Consider the following 20,516-nt stretch of genomic DNA (forward strand, 5'->3'; position numbering starts at 1 on the left):
ACACACTGGACTCAACGAATCATCAAGTGATTTGTTGAATCAGGTGTGTTAGTGCTAGGGCAAGAACAGCAGCAGTTGTTGTAGCTAGCTAGCATGCTAACATTATTCAGCTAGCTATCTTGCTAACCTTATCTATCTAGTTAATGTTATCTGTTGCTGTTTTTTGTTGTTGTACTACACCAGTAGTCAGTTACTGTAGCTTTATGGCTGGAGCTGGATTTGTCATGAGCATTAATTTAGGGAAAACTCCGCCACTGATCTTTGACACCGCCATCTATCGTTACCTCAAGTCTTGGCATCTTCCACAAATTGCGGCCAAGAATCCGCCATAAAAACAGTTACAGAGAACAATATGAAGTTACGGTAATATGTATAACTATTTAAAGATAGCTGATATGCATTTTTTTACATTGTAATGGAAACAGTGCAACCTTTGGTACAGTAGGTAGGATGCTGGCAGGTATTGGCAGGGGTACAGCAAAACCAAGTCAGTACATACTTATGGTTCTCACAGGGGAATTGCAATGATAGGCTACAATGACTTTGCTTATGATCATGTACGCCACAAATTACATGTAACTGTAAGTTCCTTGAATTTTCTTTCGCTGGTGCCTTTTCATTATCTGGATAGACACTTGTGGTTTCTAGCTAACGTTACACCAATCAAAGCAGTGGAGCTGTGTAGTAAAGCATAACTTTAGTGGTCAAAACCATTCAGAAACGGGGGGAGCGGGTTTGCAAAATGCCATCATATCACGCATTTATACCATTTACAAAATGGTCAAATATATATTTTAAATACAGACTAGCTACAAAAACAAGTAAACATTTACAAATTATCCAATCCGATTATAATTTTCTGGTAAACAAAAACATACATTTGCACCCCCCATTTTAATTTGCTTCATCAGGCGGCGAAGTGGACACAAGGCTGTTTGGCTCATCTCAGTCACGAAGAGGAATAACTTTGCAGCGGGTTCTGATGAATAAACAATGCCATGCTGGTGGGTGATAACATTTAAATAAAACCCAGCCCTGAAATGAAACGTAGGCTGAAAATAATTAGTATGTTATATCATAGGAAAAACATTGCATTTACATGGATTTGCATGAAGTGGACAGTTCAGATTTGTCACTTCAAGCCCAAATATATAATGCTTTGACTATAACGATGACTTGTTGACTTAAATTGTTGTGTAACATCATGGGTAAGCGCTGGCCATTTGAACTCGAAAAAGTGGATTTCTACTGGTGAAGGTATTTAAGAACAAAAATTAACCTCGCCTGTAATCAAGAGTAGTTGTGCTGATCTAGGATCATGTACATCCATGTCCATATACTCTTATTAATTATGATCTAAAAGGCAAAACTGTCCCTAGATCAACACTACTAATCTGAAATGCTTAATGAATACGAGCCTGGAGATGATCCCAATCCAAATAATAATAAGATATCCTGGACAGGGTTTGGATCAATTCAAAAGTGATTTATTTATTAAAATACAAAAAGAGAAAATGTAATTAAATAACATTCTTCTTCTTCTCTTATGTATTGAGAAATCATTGAAAAATCTAATGCAATTGCTTTTAATCACTGAATTGGAATATTTATTTACTTCCTGAATTGACTGAATTGGAATTGACCCCAACCCTGCTCCTGATATCACATCCTAATGATGTTCACTGCAGCCGACCCATTCAGTTAGAGAGCTACATTGACTCGAGAATAATTCAACCAAAATTACAAGTTCTTTAAACTTCCACTGCTGCTCCTATAGCTTTATTTTTTAACTAGGGAAGTCTTTTTGAGGCAAACTTAAAGGACTTTTCAATAAAATATTACAATAATAAACATGACTCTTTCCAACAGTAGTTCACATTCAAAATGATAAAAAAGAAAAGCCATAATGTTGGGTTCATAAAAGAAAAACAAGAAAAGTTATTGCCTACCTCTGACCTATGTTCTCTCTATGGGGGTAACCTCCACTCCTTCTCTTCTCTTTTTGTGGAGATTTATCCCTCACTTTCTCATCCCTCCTTCCCTTGCTCTCTGCCTCACCCTTGTTAGTTCCCTTGCTCCCTATTGCACTTCTCCACCTCTTCACCTCTCTCTCCCTCCATCCACCCCTCCATCGCTGAGCAGGAGGGAACATATCATTTTCAGAATTCATCATTCCATCACACTGAATCTCTTAGGGCTTTCTTTATACACAACCACGCTCAATAGAATATTATCCTACTATGAAAAAACAAAGCGACCCCTTAGCCCTATGGTCCCTTCCTCCCTGTAAGTGTTCACTGCCGTTTCTTGTCCTGGGCCTGTGGGTTCTTGGTCTTAGCTGGGGTAAGCACAGAGAGGAGGTCCAGTAGAGCACGACTGATCTGTGCCCCGAACCAGTGTGAGTCCTGAGAGAGAGAAAGAGGAGATACAATGATTTGACTTGGTTTATTTCTGAAGAGTTAAAAAGATGGAGAGAGAGAGGAAGAGAGACAGATTTTGATTTGACTTATTTGGGGGGGTGGGGGTTAAAGACTTGTACAGATAGAAGGTAGGGAGGGAGATGGGGATGGATACAGTAGATAGAGAAAGGGAGATGTGAGAGTGGGGGGTTCTTTGTAAAGGCGCATTCATAATGTTCAGCATGCATGATTTGTGTCCGTTTAAATGTACCACTTGTCAAAGTTTCCATTTGCTATATTCACGTTAACATCTGTCACCAATACATGCGAGTGTATAATACACACTAACCGTCTCAGAGAAAGAGTGCTTGCAGGATACATGGTAGTTGATCATGTCCTCTCCTATGATAATGTACGACACTCCGTAGCCATCGTCTGCCACCTGGAACAGAGTAACCGTAGTTTCCGGACTATTAAGCGCACCTGAATATAAGCCGCACCCACTGAATTAAAAAAAAAATATTATTTTGAACGTAAATAAGCTGCACATGCCTACCGGTACATTGAAACAAATTAACTTTACACAGGCTTAACGAAACACGGCTTGTAACAAAAATAAATAGGCTTTAACGAAACACGGCTTGTAACAAAAAATAAAAAATTAGCAGTAAGCTTTAGTTGTCTTTTTGCACTGAGTCAATTCCTCACGCTGCTGTTTCCAACGTCTTATCATCGACTCATTAAGACCAAGCTCCCGTGCAGCAGCTCTATTTCCTTTTCCAACAGCCAGATCAATCGCCTTCAACTTGAAAGCTGCATCATATGCATTTCTCCGTGTCTTTGCCATGATGAGGGTGACAAAATGACTACCGTAATTAGTTTGAGAGCGCTCGATTTAATCTAAACAGTAAACAAAAAAGTTGTTTGACCTTAACCTGTTCGGCAATTTCATTGGTCTAATGAAAGCTTCATGCCGCCAAAAAACTGAGCACGTCACAGAATGTGTTTTTTTGAAGAAAAAAAAATGTTAAAGCGGGAAAAATCCATATATTAGCCGCGTCATTGTTTAAGCCGCGAGGTTCAAAGTGTGAGAAAAAAGTTGCGGCTTATAGTCCGGAATTTACGGTAAGTGGGAAAAGTAGCACTTTGTCTGTCTGCATAGGGGTGTGTGTGTGTGTGTACTCACAGGGCCAAAGCCTCCCCCAGGTAGCTGAAGTCTGGGTAGAGGTGTGTGTGTGTGTGTGTGTGTGTGTGTGTCTGGGTCAAGGTGTTTGTTTACTCACAGGGCTGAAACCTCCACCCAGGGATATAAAGTCTGGGTGGTTCTTCATGTCAAACAGCTCCAACTGCTGAACCGGAATCTGACAGGTGGAGAGACGCCAGGGCTCCGACAACACCTAGATGGACAGACACACAGAAGGATCAGTTAGACAACTCAACACTACACCTCTAGTATTACTGAGATATATATATATATATATACTGCTCAAAAAAATAAAGGGAACACTTAAACAACACATCCTAGATCTGAATAAAAGAAATAATCTTATGAAATACTTTTTTCTTTACATAGTTGAATGTGCTGACAACAAAATCACACAAAAATAATCAATGCAAATCCAATTTATCAACCCATGGAGGTCTGGATTTGGAGTCACACTCAAAATTAAAGTGGAAAACCACACTACAGGCTGATCCAACTTTGATGTAATGTCCTTAAAACAAGTCAAAATGAGGCTCAGTAGTGTGTGTGGCCTCCACGTGCCTGTATGACCTCCCTACAACGCCTGGGTATGCTCCTGATGAGGTGGGGGATGGTCTCCTGAGGGATCTCCTCCCAGACCTGGACTAAAGCATCTGCCAACTCCTGGACAGTCTGTGGTGCAACGTGGCGTTGGTGGATGGAGCGAGACATGATGTCCCAGATGTGCTCAATTGGATTCAGGTCTGGGGAACGGGCGGGCCAGTCCATAGCATCAATGCCTTCCTCTTGCAGGAACTGCTGACACACTCCAGCCACATGAGGTCTAGCATTGTCTTGCATTAGGAGGAACCCAGGGCCAACCGCACCAGCATATGGTCTCACAAGGGTCTGAGGATCTCATCTCTGTACCTAATGGCAGTCAGGCTACCTCTGGCGAGCACATGGAGGGCTGTGCGGCCCCCCAAAGAAATGCCACCCCACACCATGACTGACCCACCACCAAACCGGTCATGCTGGAGGATGTTGCAGGCAGCAGAACGTTCTCCACGGCGTCTCCAGACTCTGTCACGTCTGTCACATGTGCTCAGTGTGAACCTGCTTTCATCTGTGAAGAGCACAGGGCGCCAGTGGCGAATTTGCCAATCTTGGTGTTCTCTGGCAAATGCAAAACGTCCTGCACGGTGTTGGGCTGTAAGCACAACCCCCACCTGTGGACGTCGGGCCCTCATACCACCCTCATGGAGTCTGTTTCTGACCGTTTGAGCAGACACATGCACATTTGTGGCCTGCTGGAGGTCATTTTGCAGGGCTCTGGCAGTGCTCCTCCTGCTCCTCCTTGCACAAAGGCGGAAGTAGCGGTCCTGCTGCTGGGTTGTTGCCCTCCTACGGCCTCCTCCACGTCTCCTGATGTACTGGCCTGTCTCCTGGTAGCGCCTCCATGCTCTGGACACTACGCTGACAGACACAGCAAACCTTCTTGCCACAGCTCGCATTGATGTGCCATCCTGGATGAGCTGCACTACCTGAGCCACTTGTGTGGGTTGTAGACTCCGTCTCATGCTACCACTAGAGTGAAAGCACCGCCAGCATTCAAAAGTGACCAAAACATCAGCCAGGAAGCATAGGAACTGAGAAGTGGTCTGTGGTCCCCACCTGCAGAACCACTCCTTTATTGGGGGTGTCTTGCTAATTGCCTATAATTTCCACCTGTTGTCTATTCCATTTGCACAACAGCATGTGACATTTATTGTCAATCAGTGTTGCTTCCTAAGTGGACAGTTTGATTTCACAGAAGTGTGATTGACTTGGAGTTACATTGTGTTGTTTAAGTGTTCCCTTTATTTTTTTGAGCAGTGTATATATATATATGCCATTTATAGCCTGGTTCTTCTCTAGGTTTCTTCCTAGGTTTTGGCCTTTCTAGGGAGTTTTTCCTTGCCACCATGCTTCTACACCTATATTGCTTGCTGTTTGGGGTTTTAGGCTGGGTTTCTGTACAGCACTTTGTGATATCAGCTGATGTAAGAAGGGCTATATAAATAAATTTGATTTGATTTAGCAGACACTTTTAACCAAAGCGAAGTCATGCGTGTATACATTTTTTTTCTAAGTATGGGTGGTCCGGGAATCGAACCCACTATCTTATTAGACACTACAGGCTCTTGACAGAACCTGACACACACACACACACACACACGGGCCCAATTAATGCAGGGGCTGAAGTTTTGGAACCTCTTTACTTCGCAATTTGACCGTTAAGCTCATGGGTACACTAGCAATGACTGCCAGTACTGACTTGAATGGGAACTGCCATCTATGGATTATATTTCTATGGTTGTTTGCAGCTGTCAAGTTTGCCTTTCTCAAACTTGCAAATACAACCGTGGGAAAAACGTACAGTTTGGAAAGTAAATGCCTACTGCTGAAAAGAGAAGATTAATTTGTCTGTAGAATCAATAGAAATTGTTTTTTTTCTCAACAACTTCCAATTTTGAGCAAATAGAAGCATTATTTTTCAAAGTAGCTTATCTTGAGATAGGCTATTGCCACGACGAGCGCAAAGGCCATCATCGGTGAGTAGCCTAGTGATAAGGGAATCTATATGTTTAAAGATAATGATTAAATAATTCCACCCTGAAACCTAACTATTAGTGATTATTAGTTTATGTAGCACGTATAATGAATGATTAAAAGTACTAAATGTAAGTCCAATAAGGTTTGGTAGAGATGTGGGGGATAAAAATGTGTGTATGTCTAAGAAAATACCGAGAACATTTCAACTGTGGTTGACCCGACCTAGCTAGAACTCTGAGAAACATATAGGACAGGGAGTACTTCTCAAGGTTCCTCTAATCTCGAGGGAATGGAACAGACAGCGCAGGGTAGTGATAAACAGTGGTGAGGACTCTGGGGAGGCATACATCCCACCTACTATTCGTGTGTATGTATGTGCGTATGGAAAGGCACACACCTGTCTATATAAAGGTCCCATAGTTGGCAGTGCATGTCAGAGCAAAAACCAAGCCATGAGGTTGAAGGAATTGTTCGTAGAGCTCAGAGAGAGGATTGTGTTGAGGAACAGATCTGGAGAAGGGTACCAAAACATTTCTGCAGATAAACGGAGCAAAGTACAGAGAGATCCTTGATGAAAACCTGCTCCAGAGTGCTCAGGAACTCAGACTGGGGTGAAGGTTCACCTTCCAACAGAACAACGACCCTAAGCACACAGCCAAGACAACGCAGGAGTGGCTTCGGGACAAGTCTCAATGTCCTTGAGTGGCCCAGCCAGAGCCCGGACTTGAACCCAATCTACTGTAACATCTCTGGAGAGACCTGAAAATGGCTGTGCAGCGACGCTCCCCATCCAACCTGACAGAGCTTGAGAGGATCTGCAAAGAAGAAAATGGGAGAAACTCGCCAAATACAGGTGTGCCAAGCTTGTAGCGTCATACCCAAGAAGAGTCTTCTTGGGTATGACGCTGTAAGGCTGTAATCGCTGCCAAAGGTGCTTCAACAAAGTACCGAGTAAAGGGTCTGAATACTTGTGATAAAGTTTTGTACTTTTAATACATTTGCAAACATTTAAATAAAAATGTTTTTGCTTTGTCATTATGGGGTTGTGTGTGTATTCTGGATGAGGGAAAAAAAAGAATTGAATCCATTTTAGAATAAGACTAACATAGCAAAATGTGAAAAAAGTCAAGGGGTCTGAATACTTTCCAAATACACTGTGTGTGTGTATGTATATATATATCCTGATATTGTACAATCGGTGTGTCTCTTCATTGGCCTGGCCTGGGCTATTGTTTGCATTCAAGACCAGGTCATTTGTATTGATCTCATTTTGTCAGTGTCAGAGTAGCCACTCATTTTGGTAATTTGTGTGGTATTAAAAAAAGATTCTGCTAATAATGTCTTCTGTCATGTAAATTATGTAGAATGGCATGAAATGTGTTTATCATAGGCTAATTTCTTTTGTGGACCCTGCTAAAAACATTTCCCCATGTGTGGAAATTCTAAAAATGCCAATTAGGGCTTTATAATAAAGGGTATTTATTTATTTTCTTCAACAATAAATGTACCCACGCACTGCTACTGAAGTTAACGAATTGCATCTTTGTGCGACGATTTGTTTACAGAAAATGGGGATACTGTTCTTGCTAGCATGTTAGCCATGTTACAGTAGCACCTACCTCTGTTAGGAATGGTGACTCTAGAAAATAAAGGAAAGCCGCACACTCTAAGAGCTCAGATGCAAAAATTTAATCACCAACGTTTCGACAGCGAAGCTGTCTTCATCAGGGTATCATCAAACACTGCGAGATGAGTCATTTATATAGTGTCAAGACACACACAGGTGTTTGTAATCATGGCCAAGTATGGCCTAATATCATTGGTTAACTCAAATATTTAAAAAAAATGGCATACAAAGAACATACAAAAAGACAAACAAATGGATAGCATACGATCATAGCATTTGTAGTCTAAAATGTATCTAACAAACAATTACAATGGCAAAATCACAATTATCACAAGAATGGCTTCAGATCAAAGTCTATGTTGAGACCGAAGGGAGCAAGGGTCTTTAAATTAAAGATCCAGGCAGCCTCTCGTTTCAACAATAAATTATCAAGGTCACCCCCTCTCCTCGGGAGGGTGACATGTTCGATACCAATATAACGCAGAGACGAAATCGGATGGTTTGCTTCCAAAAAGTGGGCCGCAACTGGGTAAGTTAAGTTTTTGCACCTAATGGTGCTACGATGCTCTGAGATACGTACTTTTAATTCACGCTTTGTTTTACCCACATAATTTTTACCACAAGGACAAGTTATAAGATAAATAACTGCCTTAGTGGAACACGTAATAACACCTTTAATTGGGATAGATTTCCCTGTTTGGGGGTGTTTGAAGGATCTACATTTATAAGTGCCATTGCATTGAGCACAGCCATTACACTTGTAATTTCCATCCAGTATGGGCGCAAATAGACGTTGTTCAGGAATATCTTGGGGTGGTAAATCAGAGTGTACCAATTGGTCTCTGAGATTTCTTCCCCGCGAGAATACGACCAGGGGAAGATCAGAAAACACATTAACGAGACTATCATCATATTTCAGAATGTGCCAATGTTTGTGAACGATTCCTTTAATTTGTTCAGAGCACTTTGAATAGCGGGTAGTGAGAACGCAAGAATGCGTCTTTTTGCGAGACTGACCTTGAAAAAGGTCATGTCTCGTTTTGTTTTGAATTTTCTCAATGGCAATATTAATCTGATCATTGTTGTACCCCCTCTCCTTGAACTTATCCTGAGTCTCAGCCATATTTCTGTCGAAATCTGATTGTTTAATACAAATTCTTTTGATTCGACAGAATTGGCTGTAGGGCAAACTATTTTTCAAGGGCAGTGGGTGACAACTATCAGCCCTCAACAAACTGTTACGATCAGTAGGTTTCCTGTAAAGATCAGTGTATAAAACATTATCTTCACACACGATCAGAAGATCAAGAAAACTGATTTGACGTGTATCAGATTGCATAGTAAATCTCAAATGTTCAGAACAGGAGTTAAGAAAAGCATAAAACGCCTGGAGCAGTTCTGCATCACCCCTCCATAGAACAAAAATATCGTCAATATACCGTTTCCAAATAATGATGTTAGGCAAGAAAACATTTTTGAGAGGGTTGAAAATGGATTGTTTCTCCATGTAACCCACATACAAATTAGCATAGTTAGGAGCCATGGGGGATCCCATAGCAGTACCCTTCGTCTGAATAAAGAAATCATTTAGAAACATGAAGTAGTTATGTGTGAGTACTATTTCAGCCAATGTTACAATGCAGGCACTGGAAGGTAGCTCATTAGGGTCACGTTGCAGCAGAAAATGTTCCATGGCTTCAATACCGCCCTCATGTGGAATATTTGTGTATAACGACTCAACATCAAAAGTAACTAACAAGGTAACAAGGTGTTTTTTTAAATGTCTTTAGGACCGAGCATTCTGGCGCAACTATTGTGGTCACAAAGACGGCAAGTAACACCAAGATCGTCCAACAAACTGCGCCTGGAAAAGATATCTTGACAAGATTGAAATACTCGGTTGTGATCTTGCTCCTGGCACTTAAATCAGCAACAAAAAAAACACTCCACCCATACCATAGATGCAGCTAGCTAACAGTGTGACATTACTGACATAGCTACTAGCTACTACTAAGCCAGCTAACGCTACCTTTTCCGACATAAACAGCCTGCTTAGCCTGTTGTGGTATAGGGGGCAGTATTTTCACGGCCGGATAAAAAACGTACCTGATTTAATCTGGTTACTACTCCTGCCCAGAAACTAGAATATGCATATAATTAGTAGATTTGGATAGAAAACACTCTAAAGTTTCTAAAACTGTTTTGAATGGTGTCTGAGTATAACAGAACTTATATGGCAGGCCAAAACCTGAGAAGATTCCATGCAGAAAGTGCCCTGTCTGACAATTTGTTGTCCTTCTGTTGCATCTCTATGGACATTACAGCATCTGTGCTGTAACGTGACACTTTCTAAGGCTTCCATTGGCTCTCTAAAGCCACCAGAAAGTGGAATGGGGTGTCTGCTGTCTCTGGGCAAAGTACAGCAGCAGAGTTTGTAAGTGGTCAGCCTGGGGACAGTGAGACTGGAGATGCGCGGTCACGAGACTTCTCCATTTTTTTCTTTCAGTCTTTGAATGAATACAACGTTGCCCGGTTGGAATATTATCGCTATTTTACGAGAAAAGTAGCATAAAAATTGATTTTAAACAGCGTTTGACATGCTTCTAAGTACGGTAATGGAATATTTTGAATTTTTTTGTCACGAAATGCGCTCGCGCGTTACCCTTCAGATAGTGACCTGAACGCACGAACAAAACGGCGGTATTTGGATATAACTATGGATTATTTGGAACCAAAACAACATTTGTTGTTGAAGTAGAAGTCCTGGGAGTGCATTCTGACGAAGAACAGCAAAGGTAATCCAATTTTTCTGATAGTAATTCTGAGTTTAAGTTGTCCTAAACTTGGTGGGTGTCAAATTAGCTAGCCGTGATGGCCGAGCTATGTACTCAGAATATTGCAAAATGTGCTTTCGCCGAAAAGGTATTTTAAAATCGTACATAGCGATTGCATAAAGGAGTTCTGTATCTATAATTCTTAAAATAATTGTTATGTATTTTGTCAATGTTTATCATGAGTAATTTAGTAAATTCACCGGAAGTTTTCGGTGGGTATGCTAGTTCTGAACATCACATGCTAATGTAAAAAGCTGTTTTTTGATATAAATATGAACTTGATTGAACAAAACATGCATGTATTGTATAACATAAAGTCCTAGGAGTGTCATCTGATGAAGATCATCAAAGGTTAGTGCTGCATTTAGCTGTGTTTTGGGTATTTGTGATGCATGCCAGTTGCTTGGAAATGGCTGTGTGGTTTTTTGTGTCTATGTACTCTCCTAACATAATCTAATGTTTTGCTTTCGCTGTAAAGCCTTTTGGAAATCGGACAGCGTGGTTCGATTCAGGAGAAGTGTATCTATAAAATGGTGTAAAATAGTCCTATGTTTGAGAACTTTGAATTATGACATTTTGTGGTTTTAAATTTGGCGCTCTGATTTGTCACTGGCTGTTGAATAGTGTGGGACGATTTCGTCCCACCTCCCCTAGAGAGGTTAGTTTTTTTCATTTACCCTAAAAATGTATACATGCTGCCCCTAAATTAAATGATAAGAAATCAGCCTGTAGATCAGCATGTTTCTCCACGATTGCTACTTTTGATCAGCTGTGCACAAAGCAGCTGCCTGTTGCCACGACTGCAGTGGCGTCCCGTGAGCAGCTGCTTTTGTGAAAACTCATAATGTCAGCTAGATAGTAACTTAGCAACAGAAGCTAGCTAGCTTTTGTTGGAAGAATTCAACATTGTGTGTGATGCACTGGGTTAGCAGCATCCCTTTTGTTTCATATGAAGTATGACTGGCTGGCTCAGCTAGCTAGCTAGCTTAGCTAATGCTAGTTAGCTAATGTTGGACAAATCATGCTAGCTTTCGTGATAGTCAAACTTCATAAATACTGCTCATTGGTGCACAAAACACCTTAGATGTAAAATGGTACAACCAAGATTTCCTCATCAAAAAATATCAATATTATTTTCAGATGTATTGTTTTAGCTTAGATTAATTCAGTGTGTTTTAGGCAATGGACTGCAATGAACGATGGAGTCCTAAAGATGGCGCTGCAACGCTGTGTTACGTCACTTGGAATCTATGATAGGGGCAGCCATAGGGTAGAGGGTATTCTAAATGTTGTATATATGTTCTAGGAATGTCCTGCTGTAGATATGTTCTAGGGATGTCCTGCTTACCCTGTAGATGTCCTGCTTACCCTGTAGATAGCTGCAGAGCCAGCTGAATGAAGGAGATCCCCTTTAACTCCCCCTGTAGTAAGCTAGCCAGGCACATGCAGGTAGCCTAGTGGTTAGAGCGTTGGACTAGTAACCGAAAGGTTGCAAGATCGAGTCCCCGAAATGACAAGGTAAAAATCTGTTGTTCTGCCCCTGAGCAAGGCAGATAACCCGCTGTTCCTAGGCCGTCATTGAAAATAAGAATTTGTTCTTAACTGACTTGCCTAGTTAAATAAAGGTAAAATAAAAATATAGCTAAACCAGTGCCCAAGCAGTGCCCTTTTGCCCTCCTATGAAAAAGTGCCCTTGCAGCCTGGTGGATTTTTCAAATTTATGAAATACTTTTACATTTTATTTAAAGTCTCATTTACATTTTTTGTTTTCATTTTAAAATTTAATGAATGGCACATTTTAACTAACTAATTTCATAAGCTTGAATCTCAGAAAATACCCCCTCCCCCAAGAGCACCAGGTCTGAACACAGCCCTGAAGCTAGCTGCAGAGCCAACTGAATGAAGGACATTCCCTTTAACTAACCCTGTAGTAAGCTAGCTGCAGAGCCAACTGAATGAAGGCATCTGGGCTGATCTTCAGCTTCTTGATGTGTCCCTTCCCAAAGTCCCTGAAGACATGACAGTCCACATCCTCAGCTAGGGCCTGTGCCACAGACAGAGAGATGGACACCTGCTCCAGAACCTGAGGGGAGGAAAGTGATGGAGAGATGAGGGGAGGAAAGTGATGGAGAGAGGAGGGGAGGAAAGACATGGAGAGAGGAGGGGAGGAAAGACATGGAGAGAGGGTGGAGGAAAGACATGGAGAGAGGAGGGGAGGAAAGACATGGAGAGAGGAGGGGAGGAAAGACATGGAGAGAGGAGGGGAGGAAAGACATGGAGAGAGGAGGGGAGGAAAGACATGGAGAGAGGAGGGGAGGAAAGACATGGAGAGAGGAGGGGAGGAAAGACAGAGAGAGCAGGGGAGGAAAGACAGAGAGAGCAGGGGAGGAAAGATGGAGAGCAGGGGAGGAAAGACAGAGGGAGAGAGAGGGCGAGAGAGGGGGGGCACTTCAAAGTTTGTTAATTTTGATGAGTTTATTTCATGAAGACCTCTTCATAACTACATTTTATCTAGATATATCTTGGTCACTCACTGACCAGACAATCCTTTCAGATCTAGTGCCTAGTAGAGAGAATAAAGGAGACGGCATCGGTCAAAATCGTGATTTATGACCCTATGCGTCTGATTTATGACCCTATGTCCGGCTGGTGTGTACATGCCCAAATAAGGGCATCCGGTCTGGACATCCTGGCGGGAAGGTGTCACGTGGTTAGGGTCATATAGTTTTATCCTGTTCTGTCACGTGTTAGAGTGTGTGTTATATCTATATTGCATCTCTTTGAAGTTGTCATGATGATTGATGTGTAGGGCCCTCATTGAACTGGGGGGGTTGTGTTTGAACATTTCAAAGAGGATGACCCCACACCCCCCTATTTTATTGCTCTTAGGGTTGTTGTCTATGAATTAGGAATGTCCGGGGGGTTATGTGTTGGAGGCAGACGTCTTATAAATACGCCCCAGACACACATGCGGCCCCAGAACACTAAACAAGATTTTAAAAATAAAAACCCTGAACATTAAACAGAAAATTATGACTCCTAGGCCAATTCTCGGGGTACTATGCGTCTCTTGTCGCGAACCCAATGATAAAAGCATCGAGGATCTTTGGGGTGAGGCCCCAGAATGTTTTAAAGAGTTTTTGGATACTAGTGATGGCCACATGACATATATACAGACAGCGGCCCCAGACCCCTTTATCATGCAAAAGCCGGGAGTTTTTCTCCTGCACTGCGTATGAGAGAATGGCTTAAGATACGGCTAGCGCTCTGTCAAATTGAACAGGCCCTGAGTGGTACAGCCGTGCCAGGTTATGCTATGGAAGAGAGGTTGGAGGGTCGCTATGATTTACAAGCCATCAGGATCTCTTCAATAGCCCCGACTCCAAAGTGACAATTTTAGCATGTGAACAATTTGATAGTACAAATGCTACCAAGTCTGTAAATTCATATGTATTATCGAAAGCTTGCAAGGATGTGAATTTTTTTATGCCTGTGTTTAGCTTTAAATGGAGGGATTACCCTATATTCATAACCCTGATGAATAAGCTGGACAATCTTTTCAAAAATCGTGAACAATTACGTCGATGGCCGCGTCTATCCTTAAGACACACGGGCGAGAGTCTACAGGCCAGACGTAGGATATATCCCTGGGGTGAAAACTTACCGAGTCTTGACGCTGGGGAGTTGGACACAGACGGCGGTTGGGGTTCAGTGACAACCCTATAGCCGGGCCCGTTATCCGTAAGAAAGGAACAGTAAAAATGTATTGTATTAATTATGCAAAGGTCTGTACTAAATATTATGAATTAAATAAATGGTTTTAAAGCTGTATCTCACCTTTTAAAGTTAGGGGCTATGGATTTTCGAGCCATCCCGGGCAGCGCTTGAGAAAAAAGGAATTCCGGAAAGACGTGTGCGTGCGCAGGGGGGTGTGTGCGTGTGAGAGAGGGTAATTGTGTGTGTGTGTTTAAAAAAAAAAAAAAAGGGGGTGTGTGTCTCTGCATGGGGTGCTTTTGAAACCAGAAAAAGTGTGTGTGTGTACGTTTGTTTAGGACTGGCACGTGCGCAGGGGGGTGTGTGCGTGTGAGGGTGGGTAATTGTGTGTGTGTGGGGGGGTGTCTCTGCATGGGGGGGGGTGCTTTTGAAATCAGAAAAGGTGTGTGTAAATTTGTTTAGGATTGCCGGCTTCTCTTCAATTGGTCTGGGCAGTTTCCATTTTATTACCCCCCAAGCCCTTTCAAATACGTATTTATCTCACCTTCAAACATGTGGGGGCTAAAAAAGTGAAAAAGCCCAGGCATAAGACATCAGGTCTAGACGAACTCCTAATGTTTAAAACATATGCTATTTTCTAATCAGCGCATATACTAACGGTCCCCCACCCCGGGATATAAATTTACAACGGACACCCCAACGCTGTGCTATGAAGCATAAGTGCAATATCGGCAGACCGAATATGTCGAGACACCCGCCTATGGTTTTGGGTCTCTAGACATTCGAGTACTTTATATGGCCCTTTTTTTTGCATACAGGATGACGCCCGAAAAAACGGCACCCCCGCTCTGTAAACTCATTGCAGGATAGTGAAGCCAGACGTTAAGACATCCTATATAGCACCTCGAAAAGATGCCGGGCCAACAGATAATCTCGGAATCGGTCCTAATGGAGCTTTCTGAAGGTGAGTTAGTGAAAATAATATATTAGATTTGGAGAGGTATTTTCAGGGAATTGTATGGATATTAAAAATGTGATATCACTATTCTAAAACTGATGGACAATGATTTTAAGGTAATATGTCAAATGCCCGTATTCTCATATTTTAAAAATGTGTATATTTCGTATATATGTTAATATTATCTAACGTCTGTAGGCTCGCAATCCTTTACGCAGATGCTCCGTGGGCTAGATGATTTGGAACCGAATTTGTCAGAGAGGGATTCTCAGAATCAAACTGCGTGCAGCGCTGAAAGCAGCCAGTCTCCGTCACACTATTGTATATTGTAAGTTCAATAGTAAAAAAAAAAAAAAAATAAAAAAAAAAAATCCCTAAGAAAATGTAGACATTAAAAACAAAAAGTGTGAACCCTATATTAAAAGCTATTTTTTTGTGTTTACAGCGGACAGACCCAAAAGAAGGATCACGGGTGCTTCGTGTACTCTGAACGAGGACATCGATGCTATTCTGCCTTTCTGTTCGAACGGGTTTACCCTAACACCACCCAGGAACCAAGCGACATATTCCCGCCCCAAAACATCGGCGCAAGTGCATTGCGAAGAATCTCCCAGGCCCAAAAAGTTACTTCTTCAAGAAACGGCCCTACACGGACAAGGTATGAAGCCCTTATGTTATTAGTAATACAGAGTTTATTATAATTTATACATTTTTATGATTGAAAATGCTAAAACAATGACAAATAATGTTTTTACAGACTCCTCCCCGGCGTATAACGGCACAGAAGAACATACACACCGAAAACCCGCGGAGGATTTCGGAGCGTCTGACATTCACAATAAAACAAGGAAAACTGATGATTTCAACGTTTTAAATGACATTTCACAGGTAGACGACTGGCTATTCTGTAACGCAGCCAATCTTCTTGATTCCTCCAATTCTTATGTAGAAACACCCAAACCTGAAATAGACCAAGCGGAGTTTATCAAGGCCTTTTCAAAGGCTCTAAAATCCAGAAATGTCTTGCTACACCAACGAATGGTTGATTTACTCGAGCGGCAATACAGTCAGGATATATCCTTCTGGCATCGAACAATGCCCCGGTTGTTAAAACGCAAATACCGGCGCTAAAACCAGTTACCGAAATGGACCTGCCTATAATTAAGACAGTTGAAAGCCTTTTGGCGAAAATACCCCCCGATCTACTAGCTTTAATTGAACGGATGAACGAGGGTGGGTTATCAGACATAATTCCGATAGACGAAAATCTATTTTCCCAAATTCCCGCCGACCTAATTGAAATAATTAAACATATGAACGAGTCAGGAACAACATATGAAAACCAATTATCTCAAATCCCGCCAGCCCTAGTTTTTTTAATAAACCAGATGAACGAGAGCCTGAGAACTTCTACACCAGACCCTCCAAGCAGCCCGCTATTAATGCCCGAGTCAGAAGAGTCTGAAACGGAATATGATGTTTTTGAGGAATTGGAAAATGGTCTAATAAATCAGGAGGGAGATGGTCTTGATAGAAGTGTCAGGGTTGTGTACAGAAATAAATCCAGCAATACAGAGATTAGACAGTTTTTCAATTTCACATGGGTGAATCAAAATCTCGATTATGCTGTTTTTTACGTCATGATTTTGGATACTCTGAACGAACTGTTAGAGAGGGCAAGAGATTATGGCGAACCTCGTGATGTCTTACAGTTGGAAATTTGTGGAGATAGCATGCAAAACACTGTATCTCTTATTTTACCCAATGGTGAAGCAGATCTTGAACAATTTATAGCCCTGCTGGAACGACTTGTTCAATCAAATTTATCCATCATAGCCGATAGGTCGCTGGAGCTTGTTGTGCAAATAATACGGCAACCCCTGGGTGGTGGGGGGCAGAGAAGGAAGCTAGATAGCCTAATGCAATCAGAAATCATAAACAATAAAAGGGCATGCCTCATAAACGTTCACAATCACGGTAATAAGCTATGCTTTGCAATAGGCCTAGCACATTTACTAAACCCAGGATGTACGGATCTAGAGGCGTTGCAAAAGGCTAGAGCTTCAAAATGCTTTTTTGTACCACAGTAGAGCTAATGCTTCTCTCTTGAAATTCTAAAACAACCCCCTCATCCTCAGATCCTGTACTTTTATGGGCAAAACGACCATTACTATACAGTTACCAACATCGGAGCGTTTTTAGGCGCCCCATATGTGTGTCAAGCCTGTCATACCGGCTACACCCGAAAGGGTGGCCACTCGTGCCGTTATAACTGTTCCGTATATGTCTGGATGAAAAATGTCCGATGCAGCCCTTAAACCTGACACCCTGTGCCGATTGTCACAGGACATGCCATTCATTGCCCAATCTGTAAAGGGCCTTTGAAAAGCAGAGAGACTGAAATTGTTCAAGATGTTCCCCACGAGTGTTATATTCAACCCTTGGCTGAAGATGAACATTCAGAGAAATATGTTTTTTATGATTTTGAGACTAATCAACAATCAAGGGTTCATTTGCCTATTTTTGTATCTACCATGACTTTCAAGGGGGATAAGTGGTCAGCTGAGGGACCCAATTGTGCACTCCTCTTTCTAAAACACTTCAGAAAACCCCAGTACAGAAACTTTACGTTTATAGCGCACAATTCTAGAGCATATGATTCGTACCTTCTTTTGAACCCTCTGATACAGCAAGGCGTTGCGCCCAGTGTCATAGCTCAAGGTAGTAAAATCTTGTGTTTTGTAGACCCCGCTTTCAACCAGAGATACATTGACAGTTTAAGCTTCTTACCCATGAGATTGTCTCAAATGCCTGAGGCCTTGGGTTTTGAGAACTCTGTGAAAGGTTGGTTTCCCCATTTTTACACTATATAGGATCTTATCCGAGACCTGAAATGTACGGTTGTGATCAAATGTCTCCCAAAGAGCGAGAGAGATTCATGACATGGTACGAGACAGTATGTCACAGCACTTTTGATTTCCACAAAGAGATGGAGTCATACTGTGACAACGACGTGGTTATCCTTCGCGAGGGGTGCCTCAGATTCAGAGCAGAGGTCATCAAAGATGCAGGCATTGACCCCTGGAGTTGTACAACTATTGCATCGGCATGCATGAAAACCTATCGTACACACTTTCTACCTCCTGCATCTATAGCTATCCCCTCGCCTGACAACTACCGACGCCAATTTAAGTCATACTCTAGTGGCTCCATTCAGTGGTTGGAGTACTTGGCCCAGGATAAAGACATTTTTATTCAACATGCTTTGAATAGGGGTGAGAAGGCGTTTGGGCCTTATCTAGATGGATACACACAGATTGACGGTGTTGAGACTGTGTTTGAGTACAACGGTTGTTTCTTCCACGGGTGTAAATCTTGCTTTGAGCCACAGGTCCTGTGTGTCCTAACCCAAAAGACTTTTGGTGAAATGTACCTAGAGTTTCAAGACAAATGTGAATCTTTACAGGCTACTTATGGTTTGAAAGTGAATGTTATGTGGGAGCATGAGTGGACCGCACTCAAAAAGTCTGATCCTCATGTTCGAGCTTTCCTTTCTAGCTTTGACACACCCGAACCCTTGGAGCCACGACAGGCCCTGTATGGAGGCCGTACCAATGCTTTGACCTTGCGGTATGTAGCGCAACCAGACGAGACAATAGGTTATGTAGATTTTACATCTCTTTATCCTCATGTAATGAGTTCCTCATGCTATCCTATGGGGCATCCTGAAATTATTCACCGCGACTTTGACTTACCCCAAAACTATTTTGGTCTGATCAAAGCAACGGTCTACCCACCTAGGGGTTTGTTTATACCAGTGTTGCCTTACAAGGGACCTCAAGGAAAACTTTTCTTTCCCCTATGTCGCACCTGCAGTGAAAACAACAACCAGGAAAAGCCTTGTGATCACTCAGATCAGGAAAGAGCCCTTACAGCTGTCTGGGTTACACCTGAATTCACAAAGGCTCTAGAGAAGGGATATCGTGTGGCCAAAATCTTTGAAGTGTGGAACTTTTCCAGGAAATCAGACACTCTTTTTAAAGAGTACATCAAGACCTTCTTGAGATGCAAGCAGATGGCCTCAGGCTATTCTTCATCGGTCACAGATCAAGAGAGCAAAGACAAGTACATTCGAGACTATCACGACAGAGAAGGCATTCTTCTTGACCCTGACAGAATAGAGGTCAACAAGACCAAACGAAATGTGTCGAAATTGTACTTAAACTCGCTTTGGGGGAAGCTTTCGCAGAGATGCAATATGCTAACAACGACGATCATTAAAGACCCCGAAGAATTTTTGGAATTTGTTTTTTCGGACCAATACGAAATTTCACATTTTTCATTCTTGAGTCAAGACATTGCCCTGGTGCAATGGAGACGTAACACAAAGTGGGTTCTACCCCCAGGTAATGTAAATGTGTTTCTTGCAGCATTTACCACGGCCTATGGACGACTTGAATTGTACGCCCTCATGGAGCAGCTTCAGAGGAGGGTTCTTTACCACGACACAGACTCTGTGGTCTATGTAAGCAAACAGGGTGACTGGAGCCCCCCACTTAGCAACTATCTGGGTGGTTTAACGAGTGAACTCAAATATGGCGACCATATTTACATTTACATTTAAGTCATTTAGCAGACGCTCTTATCCAGAGCGACTTACAAAATGGTGCATTCACCTTATGATATCCAGTGGAACAACCACTTTACAATAGTGCATCTAAATCTTTTAAGGGGGGGGGTTAGAAGGATTACTTTATCCTATCCTAGGTATTCCTTAAAGAGGTGGGGTTTCAGGTGTCTCCGGAAGGTGGTGATTAACTCCGCTGTCCTGGCGTCGTGAGGGAGCTTGTTCCACCATTGGGGTGCCAGAGCAGCGAACAGTTTTGACTGGGCTGAGCGGGAACTGTGCTTCCTCAGAGGTAGGGGGGCCAGCAGGCCAGTGGTGGATGAACGCAGTGCCCTTGTTTGGGTGTAGGGCCTGATCAGAGCCTGAAGGTATGGAGGTGCCGTTCCCTTCACAGATCCGTAGGCAATCACCATGGTCTTGTAGCGGATGCGAGCTTCAACTGGAAGCCAGTGGAGAGAGCGGAGGAGCGGGGTGATGTGAGAGAACTTGGGAAGGTTGAACACCAGACGGGCTGCGGCGTTCTGGATGAGTTGTAGGGGTTTAATGGCACAGGCAGGGAGCCCAGCCAACAGCGAGTTG

The 20,516-nt window shown here is 42.4% G+C and overlaps 2 protein-coding genes across 6 annotated transcripts in view; one reads left to right on the forward strand and one right to left on the reverse strand.

The window, feature by feature from the left end:
• LOC106583873 (uncharacterized) overlaps positions 1–20,108 on the forward strand; it is a 29,988-nt gene extending 9,880 nt beyond the window's left edge. For 2 of the 5 annotated variants that reach the window (XM_014168490.2, XM_045706079.1), the window contains 4 exons: positions 15,171–15,316; positions 15,509–15,638; positions 15,756–15,968; positions 16,068–20,108. In XM_014168490.2, the coding sequence (XP_014023965.1) occupies positions 18,204–19,934 (1,731 nt within the window). In that variant the 5' untranslated portion in view covers positions 15,171–15,316; positions 15,509–15,638; positions 15,756–15,968; positions 16,068–18,203 and the 3' untranslated portion in view covers positions 19,935–20,108. The remainder of the gene's footprint in view (positions 1–15,170; positions 15,317–15,508; positions 15,639–15,755; positions 15,969–16,067) is intronic. The other 3 variants (XM_014168491.2, XM_045706080.1, XM_045706081.1) reach the window with 3 other exon arrangements.
• On the reverse strand, positions 880–14,401 carry LOC106583874 (carnitine O-palmitoyltransferase 1, liver isoform-like; the record flags this gene model as incomplete). Its single annotated transcript, XM_045705886.1, has 5 exons — positions 880–2,405; positions 2,749–2,841; positions 3,683–3,796; positions 12,563–12,721; positions 14,303–14,401. Coding segments are annotated over 5 exons (576 nt in total), but the record flags the coding sequence as incomplete, so codon positions are not given.
• Positions 20,109–20,516: the final 408 nt, after the last annotated feature.

Source organism: Salmo salar, chromosome ssa23 (assembly GCF_905237065.1).
Source record: "Salmo salar chromosome ssa23, Ssal_v3.1, whole genome shotgun sequence".
Lineage (NCBI taxonomy): Eukaryota > Metazoa > Chordata > Actinopteri > Salmoniformes > Salmonidae > Salmo > Salmo salar.